Here is a 12,447-nt window from a genome sequence, read left to right as displayed (position 1 = left end):
ACTGACAGTGTTGACACTTCTAGAACATTTCGTAACATTATCAACCCAAACCTGACACCTAAAGTGTTAGAAGCAATACAGAATGTCACTTTTGAGTGTGCAGTCAGTCTCACTCATACTGACAAAAGGTTGTTCAATGTGCGGCTACAGTACTTCTATAGGACTTGAATTAAAGGTCACAACTTGCATCTCTAGTGCTGTGTTTATGTCTTTGTTGTTTCATTTTAAGTTTCCTTCAGCTGCTTTATTTTTGTCCGTCAATTTTGGGTAGATATACTTTGGTCTGCTGGTTTTTATACACCTCTATTGATTTCTCTTTTTGTTTCACTGCTTCTCAGACTTTGTAAACAGTATAAACTAATGTCGAAAGGCCGCATGTTGCTTTTCAGATAAACAGTAGGATCCTGATCTCCAAAATGAGTCACACGCATTGCTGGTGGAAACCAGGTGAAAGTTGTGTTGTCAATGGCAATGGTAAATGGATACAAATAATTCAAGGTGGGCTTTTATTGTGAATTATAATGTTGAATTCCAAAATAAAGTGAATTACATTTTTATTTGTCTGCTGTAGGAATGGAACCTTTGGGTAGCAAAGCTAAAAGTTTTCTCCAAAGAAAAGAAAGACCTTAAGTAAAGCTTTACCGTCACTATTGAAAAAAAGCAATGAGTTGCAGTGTTGTTGTTAACCATCACAAAAACACACAAACGATTGATTTAAAAATGCAGGTGTTTATTATTGTGATTTGGAGCAGAATAATCATTAAAACAATAAAAGAAGTTATTAATGTGCTGCCATGAAATAAAAACACAGGAAATTGCTTTTTCGTAGCAGCCCTGGAGTGCAATACTAAACAAGTAACCCTCAGTATGTGTACTACAGTCATAATGTACTATAACCCCTCTAGTTTAAAGGGGGGGTATTATGCTAATATCCAACTTCATATTTCACTCTGTGATACCTTGATATCTTAGCATAATTTACAGTTAATAAAACTCATTTTTCTCACGCTGGTGCTCCGTGCAGGCCCTCATACAGCGTCAGCCTGAACCAACTCAGTCAGCTCTGTCCCTTTAAGAAACCCCGCCCCTACAAGCCCGTTTTCTTCTGATTGGCCAGCTCTGGACATCCATCATTGTAACATTGTAGATATGTCTTAAAATGTGAAACAGCATAATACTCCCTCTTTAAATTAGTCAGGAGCATCCATAAGACAATTTCAGCTTTGATCCGTTATAGGTATCAAGTTATCATGGGAATTTAAGGAAGAAAAAGCATCATGTTGCAGGTGATTGGTAATGAGAAGTTGTTATTCAACCCTGGGTCTCTACAAACTGCGTGGTGTCACAGCATGATTATGAATTAAGTTTCATTCCTGGGTTAAGAACGTTCTTAAAAACTTTAATCTATCCCTGCACGCTGTGAGTTCGTTCATTATAGATACACAGGAGAAGCTTGCTGCTGAGTTAGCATGCATAGCACATCAATGAAACCTGCTGCTGAGCTGCTGGTGGAGAAGACATTAAACTACACAGCAACCCTAAAATCCAAATTATATCTCACTTTTGACAGGTCAACAAGTCTCTATTGACATGAGTAACAGTCAACCAGAAGAACCGCCAGTAGAACTTGCTTTCATCAAAACCCACTGCCTGGAGCTTATCTGCTGACAGTTATCTAAAAAAAGTGGACTTAAATGGTTCAGCATGTGTATCCAAATTAAATTCATCATACTGCCAAATGCTGGAGGGGCTGAAAACTCTTCTCCATTTTAAAACATCATCTGTACAGCCGCCCTGTTTTTTGGTAGAATATCGCTTTATCCTCTGATTTAAGAGCAAATAGGTTCCAGTTCTGCTTCTGTTGCTGGTCCATGTGATGGGGGTAGTAATGGGGTTTATTGAGCTGGAATCCCGGAGTGAAACTATGAATTCCTAATGTTCTCCCCGGGCTGTAAATGGATGAAGATCCCCTGCTGCTATATGCTATCTTGAAACCGTCTGAACCAGCCGTGCTTCACTATGTATTGTTGATTTTCACAAATATAAACTCTGCAATTAAAAGTATGTTTCTGCATTGTAGAAACGAGGCATGCATATGACTCAGATGTCTGATACTACTACTTAACTCGTAAAAGAAACCCACATGTTCTCATAACTGACTGTCATACTTAAAACAACTATTCATTGAATTTTTACAGATGATTATTTACAAGTTTAATAAGTAGGACCAAGCAGCTGCTAGCTAGAGTCTGAGGCGGCACACTCAGTGGGTTTGAAGCACATCACGAGTCGTTTAATGCGTCACAGGCCTACTGCTTAAGAATCCCCAAAATACCACTAAGTAGCTATCTGTTTTAATAAGCTTGCATCTCAGGGTCCCTGAGAGAGTCTGAGAAGGCCTCCTCTTAGCTAGTGCAACGCCCCATTTGTTGTGACCAGATGAGCCTGAGTCACAGAATCATGTCTCATGTTAGTTGTCTTTCCTGGCGAATGTATCTCCCGTGGGGGGGCATGTTTTGCTCAAGAATATTTAAAATGTGATGGGTTATTCTGTGTCTGCTTTGGGAGTTTACCTTTATCGTATCCACTTTTATAAACCTGCCTCATCATCTCATCCTCTGCTTCAGCTTGTAATTTCCCAGAATTACTTCTAACAGTCCCCCGGGGAACGGTGTGAACTTCAGCAACCCTTGTAAATCGGCTGGGATTGACATGTAAGTGGTCACAGCTAAAGTTATATTTCAGAGCACTTGAGGAAGAACTGTCAGTCCCTTAAACTCAAAACACAACATACTTATGTCGCTACAAAGCATTTGCTTTTTAGGCTGCTGTTAGTGGAGGAACTGACAGCCTGCTAGTGCTTTTACAGTAAATTCTGTGTAAGATGTCGAACATTGGGGCGAAGTCTGTTTAGAGTTTAGAGAGAAGCATTTTCTCTTGGGAGACTACAAGTATTATTTACTGCTCATGCTGTAGGTTTAAAAATATTTTCAAATTGAGCAGTGTACGCATGAAATATCTTGACAACAGTGCAATAGCTGTTGCTTTTTCCAAGTGGCATCCTTTGCCTTGGATGCTAGTCAAGTTCAGCACCATGGACAGCGCCACAGTCCTCTGAGAGGCTGCTGAAACACATTTAGAGTGTCCTCCCAATACCCAGTTTTCCAGTTAGTCTTTGCCTGACATATTTTCAATCCTTTCTCTTTTTCCTTTCACTATGAAAAGGTTAGATGTATAAAAGTTTATATATATTATGTATGAAAGTGTGAAAAGTCTCACAAAATGCATAGGTTCAAAGCAGGATTAAAATGGACTGTGTCTCATGAAAGCACACAGACACGCACATAAAACTGGTTGTCAATGTATTTATGCGAGTTGGCAGATTTCTTTAAACCTTAGAGCCCATTTACGGTGGAAATATCCCCGGTCCCAGCTCCCCAGCTGATGAACTGCAAGGTGAAAACTGCTCTGCCGTGCAGCAGCGATAGTTATTACTTGAAAGATCACCAATCACATTTTTTATTTCACTGAGGAAAAAGCCCTGTGGCAAATGTCAAACACTGAATCCAGATTTAATTTTTAGGCGCAGCCATGAAATAGTCATGCACAGATCTGTTATCTTTGTAATGGGGCTGGTTGTAGACTCTTCCTTTTCCTTTTGGCAGTAAAAACATTTCCAGGGTGTATTTCAAGTCGGTAAAGGCCACTGGAATCGGATGGAGATGGTCATCTTGATGAATAGTTATTAGTTTCTTTAAGCGAAAAAGAAAAAGAGGAAAAGAAGAAAATTAGAAAGTGAGCAGAGAATTAGCGGCAGGAGAGGAAGTGGAAAAGGAGCACTGAGTGTGAGATGTGGTCGCAGTTATATTTATATATTGCAGTTATCAGAACAGAATGTCACCGTCAGTGTTGTCGCCATGATCTCCTCATTCTCCCCTCGTATGAAAGGATGCAATCGCACACAGTGTTAGAGTTTTTTTCCTTTTCAGCCACAAGTACCTTCTGTGTGTTTGTGCATTTGTCCACGTGTATTTTATTTCAAGCCTTAGGATCCTGAGAGCCTCCATCATAAATATTTGCTAGAGTTTGTCTGCTAGCTTCTACCTTTGGCTTGCTATAAAAGACCAAGGTTGTGTGTGTTTATTTTGGGTATGTCTTGCCTGCTTGAGTAAATTTGTAGCCGATATGAGTGTGATATTTGTCCCCCACATGTCTCCGTGTGTCTGTGCGTGTGTGTACGTTCACTCCACAGGCTGTGTGTGCGTGTGATGATCTTGTTTACGTGTCCGGGCCAGTGGTTAAGGCGTGACGGATGGGGATAGGGGAGATGGAGGAGGAGAGGAGAGAAAAGACGAATGACCTGACAGCTCCCCTATTCAACTCCTAATCACTGAGGGAGCGTGGAGGCTGTGTGTGACAGAGAGAGCCAGTGTTTGTGTTGGGGGGGGGGGGAGACACAGTGTGATGTGCATTTGTGCGTAATACTGAGCCGTGTGTGAAAGGTTTAAAATCCAGACTGAAAATCTCCTCCTGTACTTTCTCTGATACTCTTTTTGAGCCCGGATTTATATAAAGGAACTTTATACATTATAACTCTTAATAGAAACCATTACAGGTCTGAGTTTGCTTCATTAACATGTGACTGAATGCAAAGAGGTGTGTTTCAAAATGAAGAGGTGTTTTGCATGCAGGTGACTGGCCTCCTGCATGAGAGCCAAAAAACGAGAGGAAGCCAAGAAGGCACTTGTGCTGCAGTGGGAAAAACAGATCTCCTTGTCCTTCCAATTAGCCACACTTGTTCCTTTTCCACCTGTTCGTAATGTTACCTGTGAGATCTCCACTTTGCAGTGATGATGGCCTGTTCTTTTTGGAGTCTTTCTGGGCTGCCTGCAAGTTTTGTTGTTGGCTTTTTAGGCAACAAAATAGGGCAAATTGTAGTTCGTAAATGAATCACGCTGGACTTTAGTCGATTGGTCTTCTTAAATGATAATGTCAGATAATATTTATGACATACTTGACTGCGATCTGCGCTGTGCTGCAGGGTTCACAAAATAAGAGCCTTAGTCTTTAACTTTTCCTCCGCCACGCTTCATCTGTAACCTCACATTTGCAAAGAGCTCTGCCCTGAACAAACTTTCACATGATTGCAGGGTAGCATCCGACCCTGAACTGTTTTTTTTAACAGCTGCTGGTGTAAAAAATAAAGAGTGATATGAATTTGATGATGTGTGGGAGGATGGTTAGTCTAAAATGATGTGCTACTACTATTATCCTCTTCCACCTCAAGTTGTTGTTCTTAAAGGGCCAGTATGCTGCTTTTCAACCTCAGTCCTATCATGCTATTATGGGGAGCTAATGCCATTATGGTAGGAAAAAATGCAATTCAGCTCCGTGCCTTTACAGGACGCTATCCGCTTCTCCAATGGGCCCTGGAAAACCTCCACCAGACTATGTAAAACGCGTCGTCTGGCGGAGGCCAGGGAGCTTGCTAAAGTACACTTCCTCAATCTAGGGCGCCCGCGTCCGATGTCATGTCTCGTTCAAAATCGTCAGGTTTGAAATGTAGACTGCAGACCTGAAGATTTTTTTAGACGATCCACCGGGATATTGTCATCGTTTTTCGGATTCTGTACCGCTCTGAGCCAGCAGCGAAACGGTAGTATTTCACTCCAGCGTCTCTCGCCATTCCTTTCAGAGGGAGGGGCGCAATGCACGCTTGGTGTTGTAGGAATGTAGAATGGGCGAAACCACAACTACCCTACAACTTTCTCCACAGCTATGGCGCCAATTTCAAATATTATTGCTTCTATCGATTACAGAGAACACCAGCTTTGACTGACTGGCTTTTCCGAGTTGCTCCTTTAAAGTAATTTGGTGGACATAATTCAGTGAAGAGGATTACACAGCAGGACATGTTTGGGGCCAGATTAGTGCCAGTAAAGGGACTGACATTAATTCAAACTTAAATATATAGTGTTTAATAGAAGCGCTCTCACAGCACATTCAAAAGAAGAGGGTATGTGTGACATGTCAGGTGTAAACTTGCACGTTATGGTCACAGATTTGATCTGACTTTATTAATAAAACAATCCCTTTTACATTACTTGAGAGAAAGAGAGAATTCCAGTGTGGTGCCAGAAATGACTCAGCTTTTTATATCCCTTTGAACTGTAAAACTTTATATACACCGAATAATTAGGAGCAGGCCGGATAGTAACACCTGTTTGTTTGTTTTGTCGCCATCTCCCCTCCTACTCGTCTGATTTGTTCAGTGAAAAATGACATCCAACCCCAGAGCAGACAGATTGTAGACAACGAGAGAACATAAAATAGCAGGTGATATGTCGCCCAATAGCTCCACCAAAAATATACCCAGACTGCGTTTTAATGTCAGGTGTAAATTCTGTTTATTTTAACAGCATTTCGATGTTGCATGACAACAAAGACACTCCTCATGATGCATTTTTTCTTAGAGTCTAACTTACTCCAACTCTAACTTTAAGTTGTTTTAATCTGTTGTTGTTGTTTTGAGCCGACTTGCGTTAGCAGTCAAGCCAACAGCTCGGGACATCAATACTTACCTCACTATGTTGCTTTGGCAATCACCAGTAAAGCTGATTGCAGCAGGAGCGATAACCACCAGCTGTGAGCAGAGTAGCAATAAAACAAACTTTTCTGGTAATCGACCAAACGCTGTGAGAATAACAGTGGGGATACTTAGACCTTTATTCCACATTTTTTGGTGGGAAAAAAAACAATACAAGTGATTTTGTTTGCACCAAAATGAGGCAGCGACTTCTGTGTGAGGGAATAAAATCTCTTGCTTACACACACAGCGTGTGGGTGTGTGTAAACGAGAGCCTGTTTAGGCACTAATTTACATTCAGACGGGCTTACTTTCCTGCTAAACTAATACATATTCGCAGGTGTGTGTGTGTGCTTGTTCGAGATGTGAGAAGCATTTTGGAGCAGGAGACAAAATCATCACAGCCATAAAGTGTGTGTGCGTGCATGTGTGTGTTTTTGCATGCTGTGTGCGTAGCTGTGAGAGCTATAGCCAAGCGGTTGTTACAGGGCATCCAAATCAGGGAAGGGCCTCTGATGAGTTTTTGTGTGTGTGTGTGTGTGTGTGTATGTGTGTGTGTGTGTGTGTGTGTGTGTGTGTGTTATATCAGCGACAGCAAAATGAAGACTGAGACAAAATGCAGAGGAAAGGGGAGGGACTGAAGTGTGTGTACGTGTGTTTGGCGTCATTAGGGGAAATGAGGAGAAAGAGTAAAGTGACTGTGTGTGTGGTAGCCACAGGCATACAGAGCAACCTGATAATGAACACATTGATCTGATACAGCAAAGAGGAAAAGGACAAATGTTGTCTATCATCCCTCTCCATTATGTTTGAGTCGTTTATTAATCAGGGCTGTTTGTGTTGTTTGTCTCTCCATCCCCGTCTCTACCTCTCCACATTTTTATTTCATGCCTACCCTTTGATTGCGTACCCCCCGTATGTACACTTATTAGGGTTTGTTTACACATAAATCATGGATGAAGGTAACACAGAAAAATGAGGGAAAATTCCAAACGTGGGCAGGTGAAGCATCAAAGTGCCTCAAGGCAAAATAGAAATATAAAACTTACTCTAGCTTTTTTTTTTTATGTGTATGCGCTTGTTTTTGTGCCTCTGCATTTGGGTTCAATTATCTTTTAAAATTAACTTTATTTTCACCCAGTTGTCAAAATACAGAATAAAGTTTAAAACTAAAAGAAATGGTTGAAAATTTGGGGAAATGTGCTTATTTTCTTTGAGAGTTATATGAGAATGCTAATACTGCTCCAGTGTCTGTGCTGTTACTGCCAGGGGCTTAGCTAGATTAGCTTAGCAGTGTATTACATCTGTAAATGTGGAAACTGCTAACCTGGCTTAGTCTAAATGTAACAAAGTTTCCATACAGCACTTTATGTGACTGTACAGATGAAACAACACAGAAAGACACAATGCGTTGACTAATAGACTGTTAGGGAGATTTTGTTACCCTCTGAGAGAAGGCTAGCTAACACCTCATGTTTCCTGTCTCTACGCTGCTAGTTGTAGCGTCATATTTACCATACAGATATAAGTGATACTAATAAATTGTCATTTTGGTTGAGAAAATAAATATAAGATATAAAGTGTTAATAAGTGACCTTACAAAGTGTTATAGGCAGACTTTGTACTCATAAGACCTAGCTAGGCTAGCTCTTTCCCAATTTTTGGTCTTTGCGCTAAGCTAATCGAGTGCTGATGATACGTACATGAACAAAACTGGCATTAAGTCTCTTATCTAGTTGTCAGCAATTAAGAATATAAGTATTATTTTATTGCTTTGACAGCCAATAAAACAGTCATTGTAATAGACAGCTAATAATGTGTTTGTGTTGTTAGCTTAAAAGTTAGCTTGTTTTTAAGCTAACCATCTCGCTTGTCTGCATACGGCCGTCTAGAATAGGACAATATCCAGGTTTCATGAGGCTGGCTCTATTTTAAAGCAGTTATGTTGGCAGATAAATGGAAGAAATAAGATGCCCACAGGTTTCTGAAGTCATATTGCAGTTATAGCATCGGACTGTTTTGGTCTGCAGCTTGTAGCCTAAGGCTCGGCAGTGCAGCTCAGCTACGTGATTCCCTTGGCGCTCCTATCTTTCTCCTCTCCAGTTCTCCTTCCTGTACCAGGAGGCTGACAATACAGTGGCGTTTTGTGTGCGTTTGCTTCACATGATGAAATTTTCTGTCCTAGTTCGGGAGTGCTAATGCCTGGAAAGATGTACATCTTTTTGTCTTCTGCACATTGACGAAGCAGGCTGAAACCTGATCTATGGATGATGTCCATTGTCAACCGAAATATATAAATATGTCACTGTAATCTCCTTTCTTTTTTCTCACTTCTAATAAAAGTCATATATATAAATATCTCTCCCATCACCCTGTGTTTCATTATGACTGTGTACATCTCATTTAGGCTCCATTGGCATGACCAACATGCTCTTTATTCGCCTGGGCACATTGATCTCTCTCTGCTACATCTTCCTCTCTCTTAGTCTCAGCGCTGGTAATGAGGTGTGTGTCCGTGTGGTTTGTTTATTGCTCAACTCCCCTCTCCCAATTACGTTATTCCTGAGTGATTGTGCACAGCAATTATCTCAAGTCGCTCTGGGTTTGACTGTCAGCTAACACCCAAATTGTGGTTGTAAATTCTGACCATCTGTGAGAGTTTAGCAGAGCGTGTGCCGATACTTTAAATGCATTTAGTATCATTACTCCTCTTTGACAGAGAGATCTATTTATAGGATCTTATTAATATATATATAACTGCTTTATACCCAAAACCCAGGAGGTCTACAGGTCTTTGTTCTTCGCCTCCTTGTGTGCGCTTCTGTGCTTTTATATATAAAGGGGTGCTTGTATGCCGGGTCATGATTGGCAGGGGTTTTCTTCTTTTTAAATGCCACTTTAGACTCAGTCTCTGACATTTAGGGTCATATGCAAACACACTTATAGAAGACTTTGAGAAATAATCTTTTCACAGTTTACATTCCTTCACTTCCTGTCGTCCCCTGGGGACATTGAGCAGTGATAAACACATCCAAAGCTGCTCCAAGAATACATTAAAATATCCTCCTTTCTCTCATCCCTCCAACTCTCTCTCTCCCCCCATTCCAGCCTTTTCTTTCTACTAATCTCGCTTCCTTTTCCTGTCAGTCTCCTTCCTCCATACCCTCTTTTTTTCCTTTTTTTACTTCCTCTGCTTACAGTGATTCAAATCCGTCTGAGACATTAAGAACGGCTTACACGAGTGAAAAAAATCAACAAATCAAGTAATGAAATTAACTCCAGCAATTACATCTTTCTTCTCAGTTCTCTCTCTCTCCCTGTCTTTGTTAATTTACAGAGCTTAATTGGCGTGCTAATACTTCTGAGTCAAACAAACAACAAAAAATAGAAATGGAAAGTAATTACTTTTAACAGTTGACTTTCTCGCTCTTACCCACAAGTGTGTTTGTGTACTGAAGAAGCGATTATGGAGTGTTAGCGGCCTCCGTCATTTGCATTTGTGTTGCCAGTGTTTGTGTGTTTAGTGATGAGTAGGTAAGCTGTGTGTGCACATTCACAAAAAACTGTTTAACACCGAGCTCTTAAGCGAAATGTTTCCTTCAAAAGAGCTGCTTTCTTCTCTTTGTAGTGATTCACTTGCAGAATAGGGCTTGAGCTAAGTGATTGCTCTCTTCACTCGCTTGCTTCTTTATTTGTGTCTGTGTGGTTACACTATTTGTGCAACAAGAATTTGAACAAAGTCTATTGTCAAATGTTCAATAAAGAAGCAGCAGATTAAAATATCCCCGCCTCTGTTTTTTCCGTAGACCAACATCCCATTCCTCCAGAATGTTTTCTCCAACCACCAGTTCCTCCACTCCACCGTCGACACCCAGTTCATCGACGAGAACCAGGATCTCTTCAACCTCAAACCCACGCAGAACAGAGCCCAGAAACTGCTGCACTACCTGGGTCAGTCTTTAAACAGCACACTCATACACATTCAACAAAGCTAGTCATTTCAGATCAACGTAATGATTGGGATTGCTTCAGACAGCAGCGATCAAAAGATCAATAACACAGCAGCCACTTATCTAATATCAATTCATAATTGTTTCTGCAGCTTTCAGTCTTTGAGAGAGCTTCAAACCAGGAGGTAACACACTCTATAGCACAGCTGAGCTGAACATGGCAATGTCCGTGAATGGACATCTAATGTGAAAAGCTGATATGTCAGTACAGGGTTATGAAATTGTGTTTTAATCAGCTTAATGGGACCTTTTTAAAGCATGTAATGGATATAATAACCTTGACACTAGAAATGATAGATAGGAGATAATAAAGGTGAGGGTTTAGGTGCTGAGCTTTTTTGTAGATGGACTTAAAATCAAACCATTATTATTGTGCAATGTAGGATTCAAACATAAAAACTTTATCAGTACCTTTCTCATAGGCGGGAAATGTTTAAGCTTTTAAGTTGATTTGAAATATGGTTTGAAAAAAAAAGATTTATTACAATCAAGGGATTATTTTATTAAGAGGTCTGGGCTCATCAACACATTAGTACATCTGTTACTGTGGATGCAAAACAGGGCTATTCAATTACAAATTCAACGAGGCCAGATTTTAAAACCAGCAGCTGTAGATGGGCCAGATATTTTCAGCATCCAATTTAAAAGCCTTTTTTAAAGCTTTTGGTAATGGTACATTTGAAACAAACACAAAGGGATGTATGCATGCATTCTTTCACGGTTTAAGGGTCTGTCAATGGCCTTTTCTTCTTTGCCTGTATCCAGGATACACGAAGGGAAGCAGCAGTAGCTCTCTCTTGGCCTGTGCATGACCGCACCAGGTTAATCCTCCTCAGATCATAAGATGCAATCAAACTCTACTACAGTAGCATGGTCGGATATGTGAAAGATTTCCTGACAGCCACGGATTTTAGACCACGCTCGCAAGTGCTGTAACTATTTCAGCTACACAATAACAATGATATTTACAAATAATTTTTATAAAATGATATTACAATAAAATAGATAAAAATAGCCTATTTATTTAAGCTCACTGGGCCACATGGAGGTTGCTTCTGGGCCGGATGTGGTCCACTGGCTGCCATTTGAATAGGCCTGATGTAGAGTATAACAAGGGTTGACCTTGGGTCATCTCAGCCTTCCAACCAAGCCTAAGGAAAAAGAAGGGAAAGCGCAACACTGTACATAAAAAAACAACATTGAAATAGATGAAGATTTGGTGACGAATGATTCAGCCTGCATGTGCTGACAAATCTTTAATTCATGAATGTAGGACACAAAGAAGGAAAACCTTGCTCTATAAATACATGTAGGGATAATCCTTTCTAGCATCAGGGCTGCTGTTTTCCTCCCCTCAGTGACTGCATCTGACTCCTTTCTCTATTTTTACTGCAGGTCATGTGATGGTAAACGGACCAACCACGCCCATCCCGGTCAAGGCTAAGCCCTCCTCCACAGACCCCGTCATCCCTCCTGTCACCATGGGTATGTCAATCAAATGCACGTCAGCCAATCATAGTGCACAGCTGAGCCTCTTTCACATATATTTTCATTAATTATTCTGCTACCACTTTTACATTCAGCACTTAGAATAAGATGTAACACTGCACCCAGCAATGAAGGAATTTTGTTCAAATAAACTTCAGCTAGTGAAAAGCCTCGATCCTCACAGTGTACTTCTGTGTGTAGTGCAAGGTGTCAACAAGAGATGCACCTGATAATTTGATATCACATTTAACCTATTAAAAAAAAGTGTTGCCTCCCTAGAAAATGCAATCGACTTCTCCCATAATAATTTCACAATGCATCATCCTTATTGCGTTTATTACATCTGGACTAATTTAGCAAGGC

The 12,447-nt window shown here is 40.6% G+C and overlaps 1 protein-coding gene across 1 annotated transcript in view; it reads left to right on the top strand.

Annotated features, from left to right (window-relative positions):
* The window catches only part of LOC138600738 (pyruvate carboxylase, mitochondrial-like), a 354,400-nt gene that overhangs the window by 266,154 nt on the left and 75,799 nt on the right, over positions 1 to 12,447 (top strand). The window contains exons 13-14 of the mRNA XM_069672230.1: positions 10,393 to 10,537; positions 11,992 to 12,081. Coding sequence (XP_069528331.1) covers positions 10,393 to 10,537; positions 11,992 to 12,081 — 235 coding nt within the window. The remainder of the gene's footprint in view (positions 1 to 10,392; positions 10,538 to 11,991; positions 12,082 to 12,447) is intronic.

The sequence above is a fragment of the Semicossyphus pulcher genome, unplaced genomic scaffold (assembly GCF_022749685.1).
Source record: "Semicossyphus pulcher isolate SPU_LCO1_2020_fin unplaced genomic scaffold, fSemPul1.0.p SCAF_21, whole genome shotgun sequence".
In the NCBI taxonomy this organism is placed as follows: domain Eukaryota; kingdom Metazoa; phylum Chordata; class Actinopteri; order Labriformes; family Labridae; genus Semicossyphus; species Semicossyphus pulcher.
This window is presented reverse-complemented; position numbering and strand designations above follow the sequence as displayed.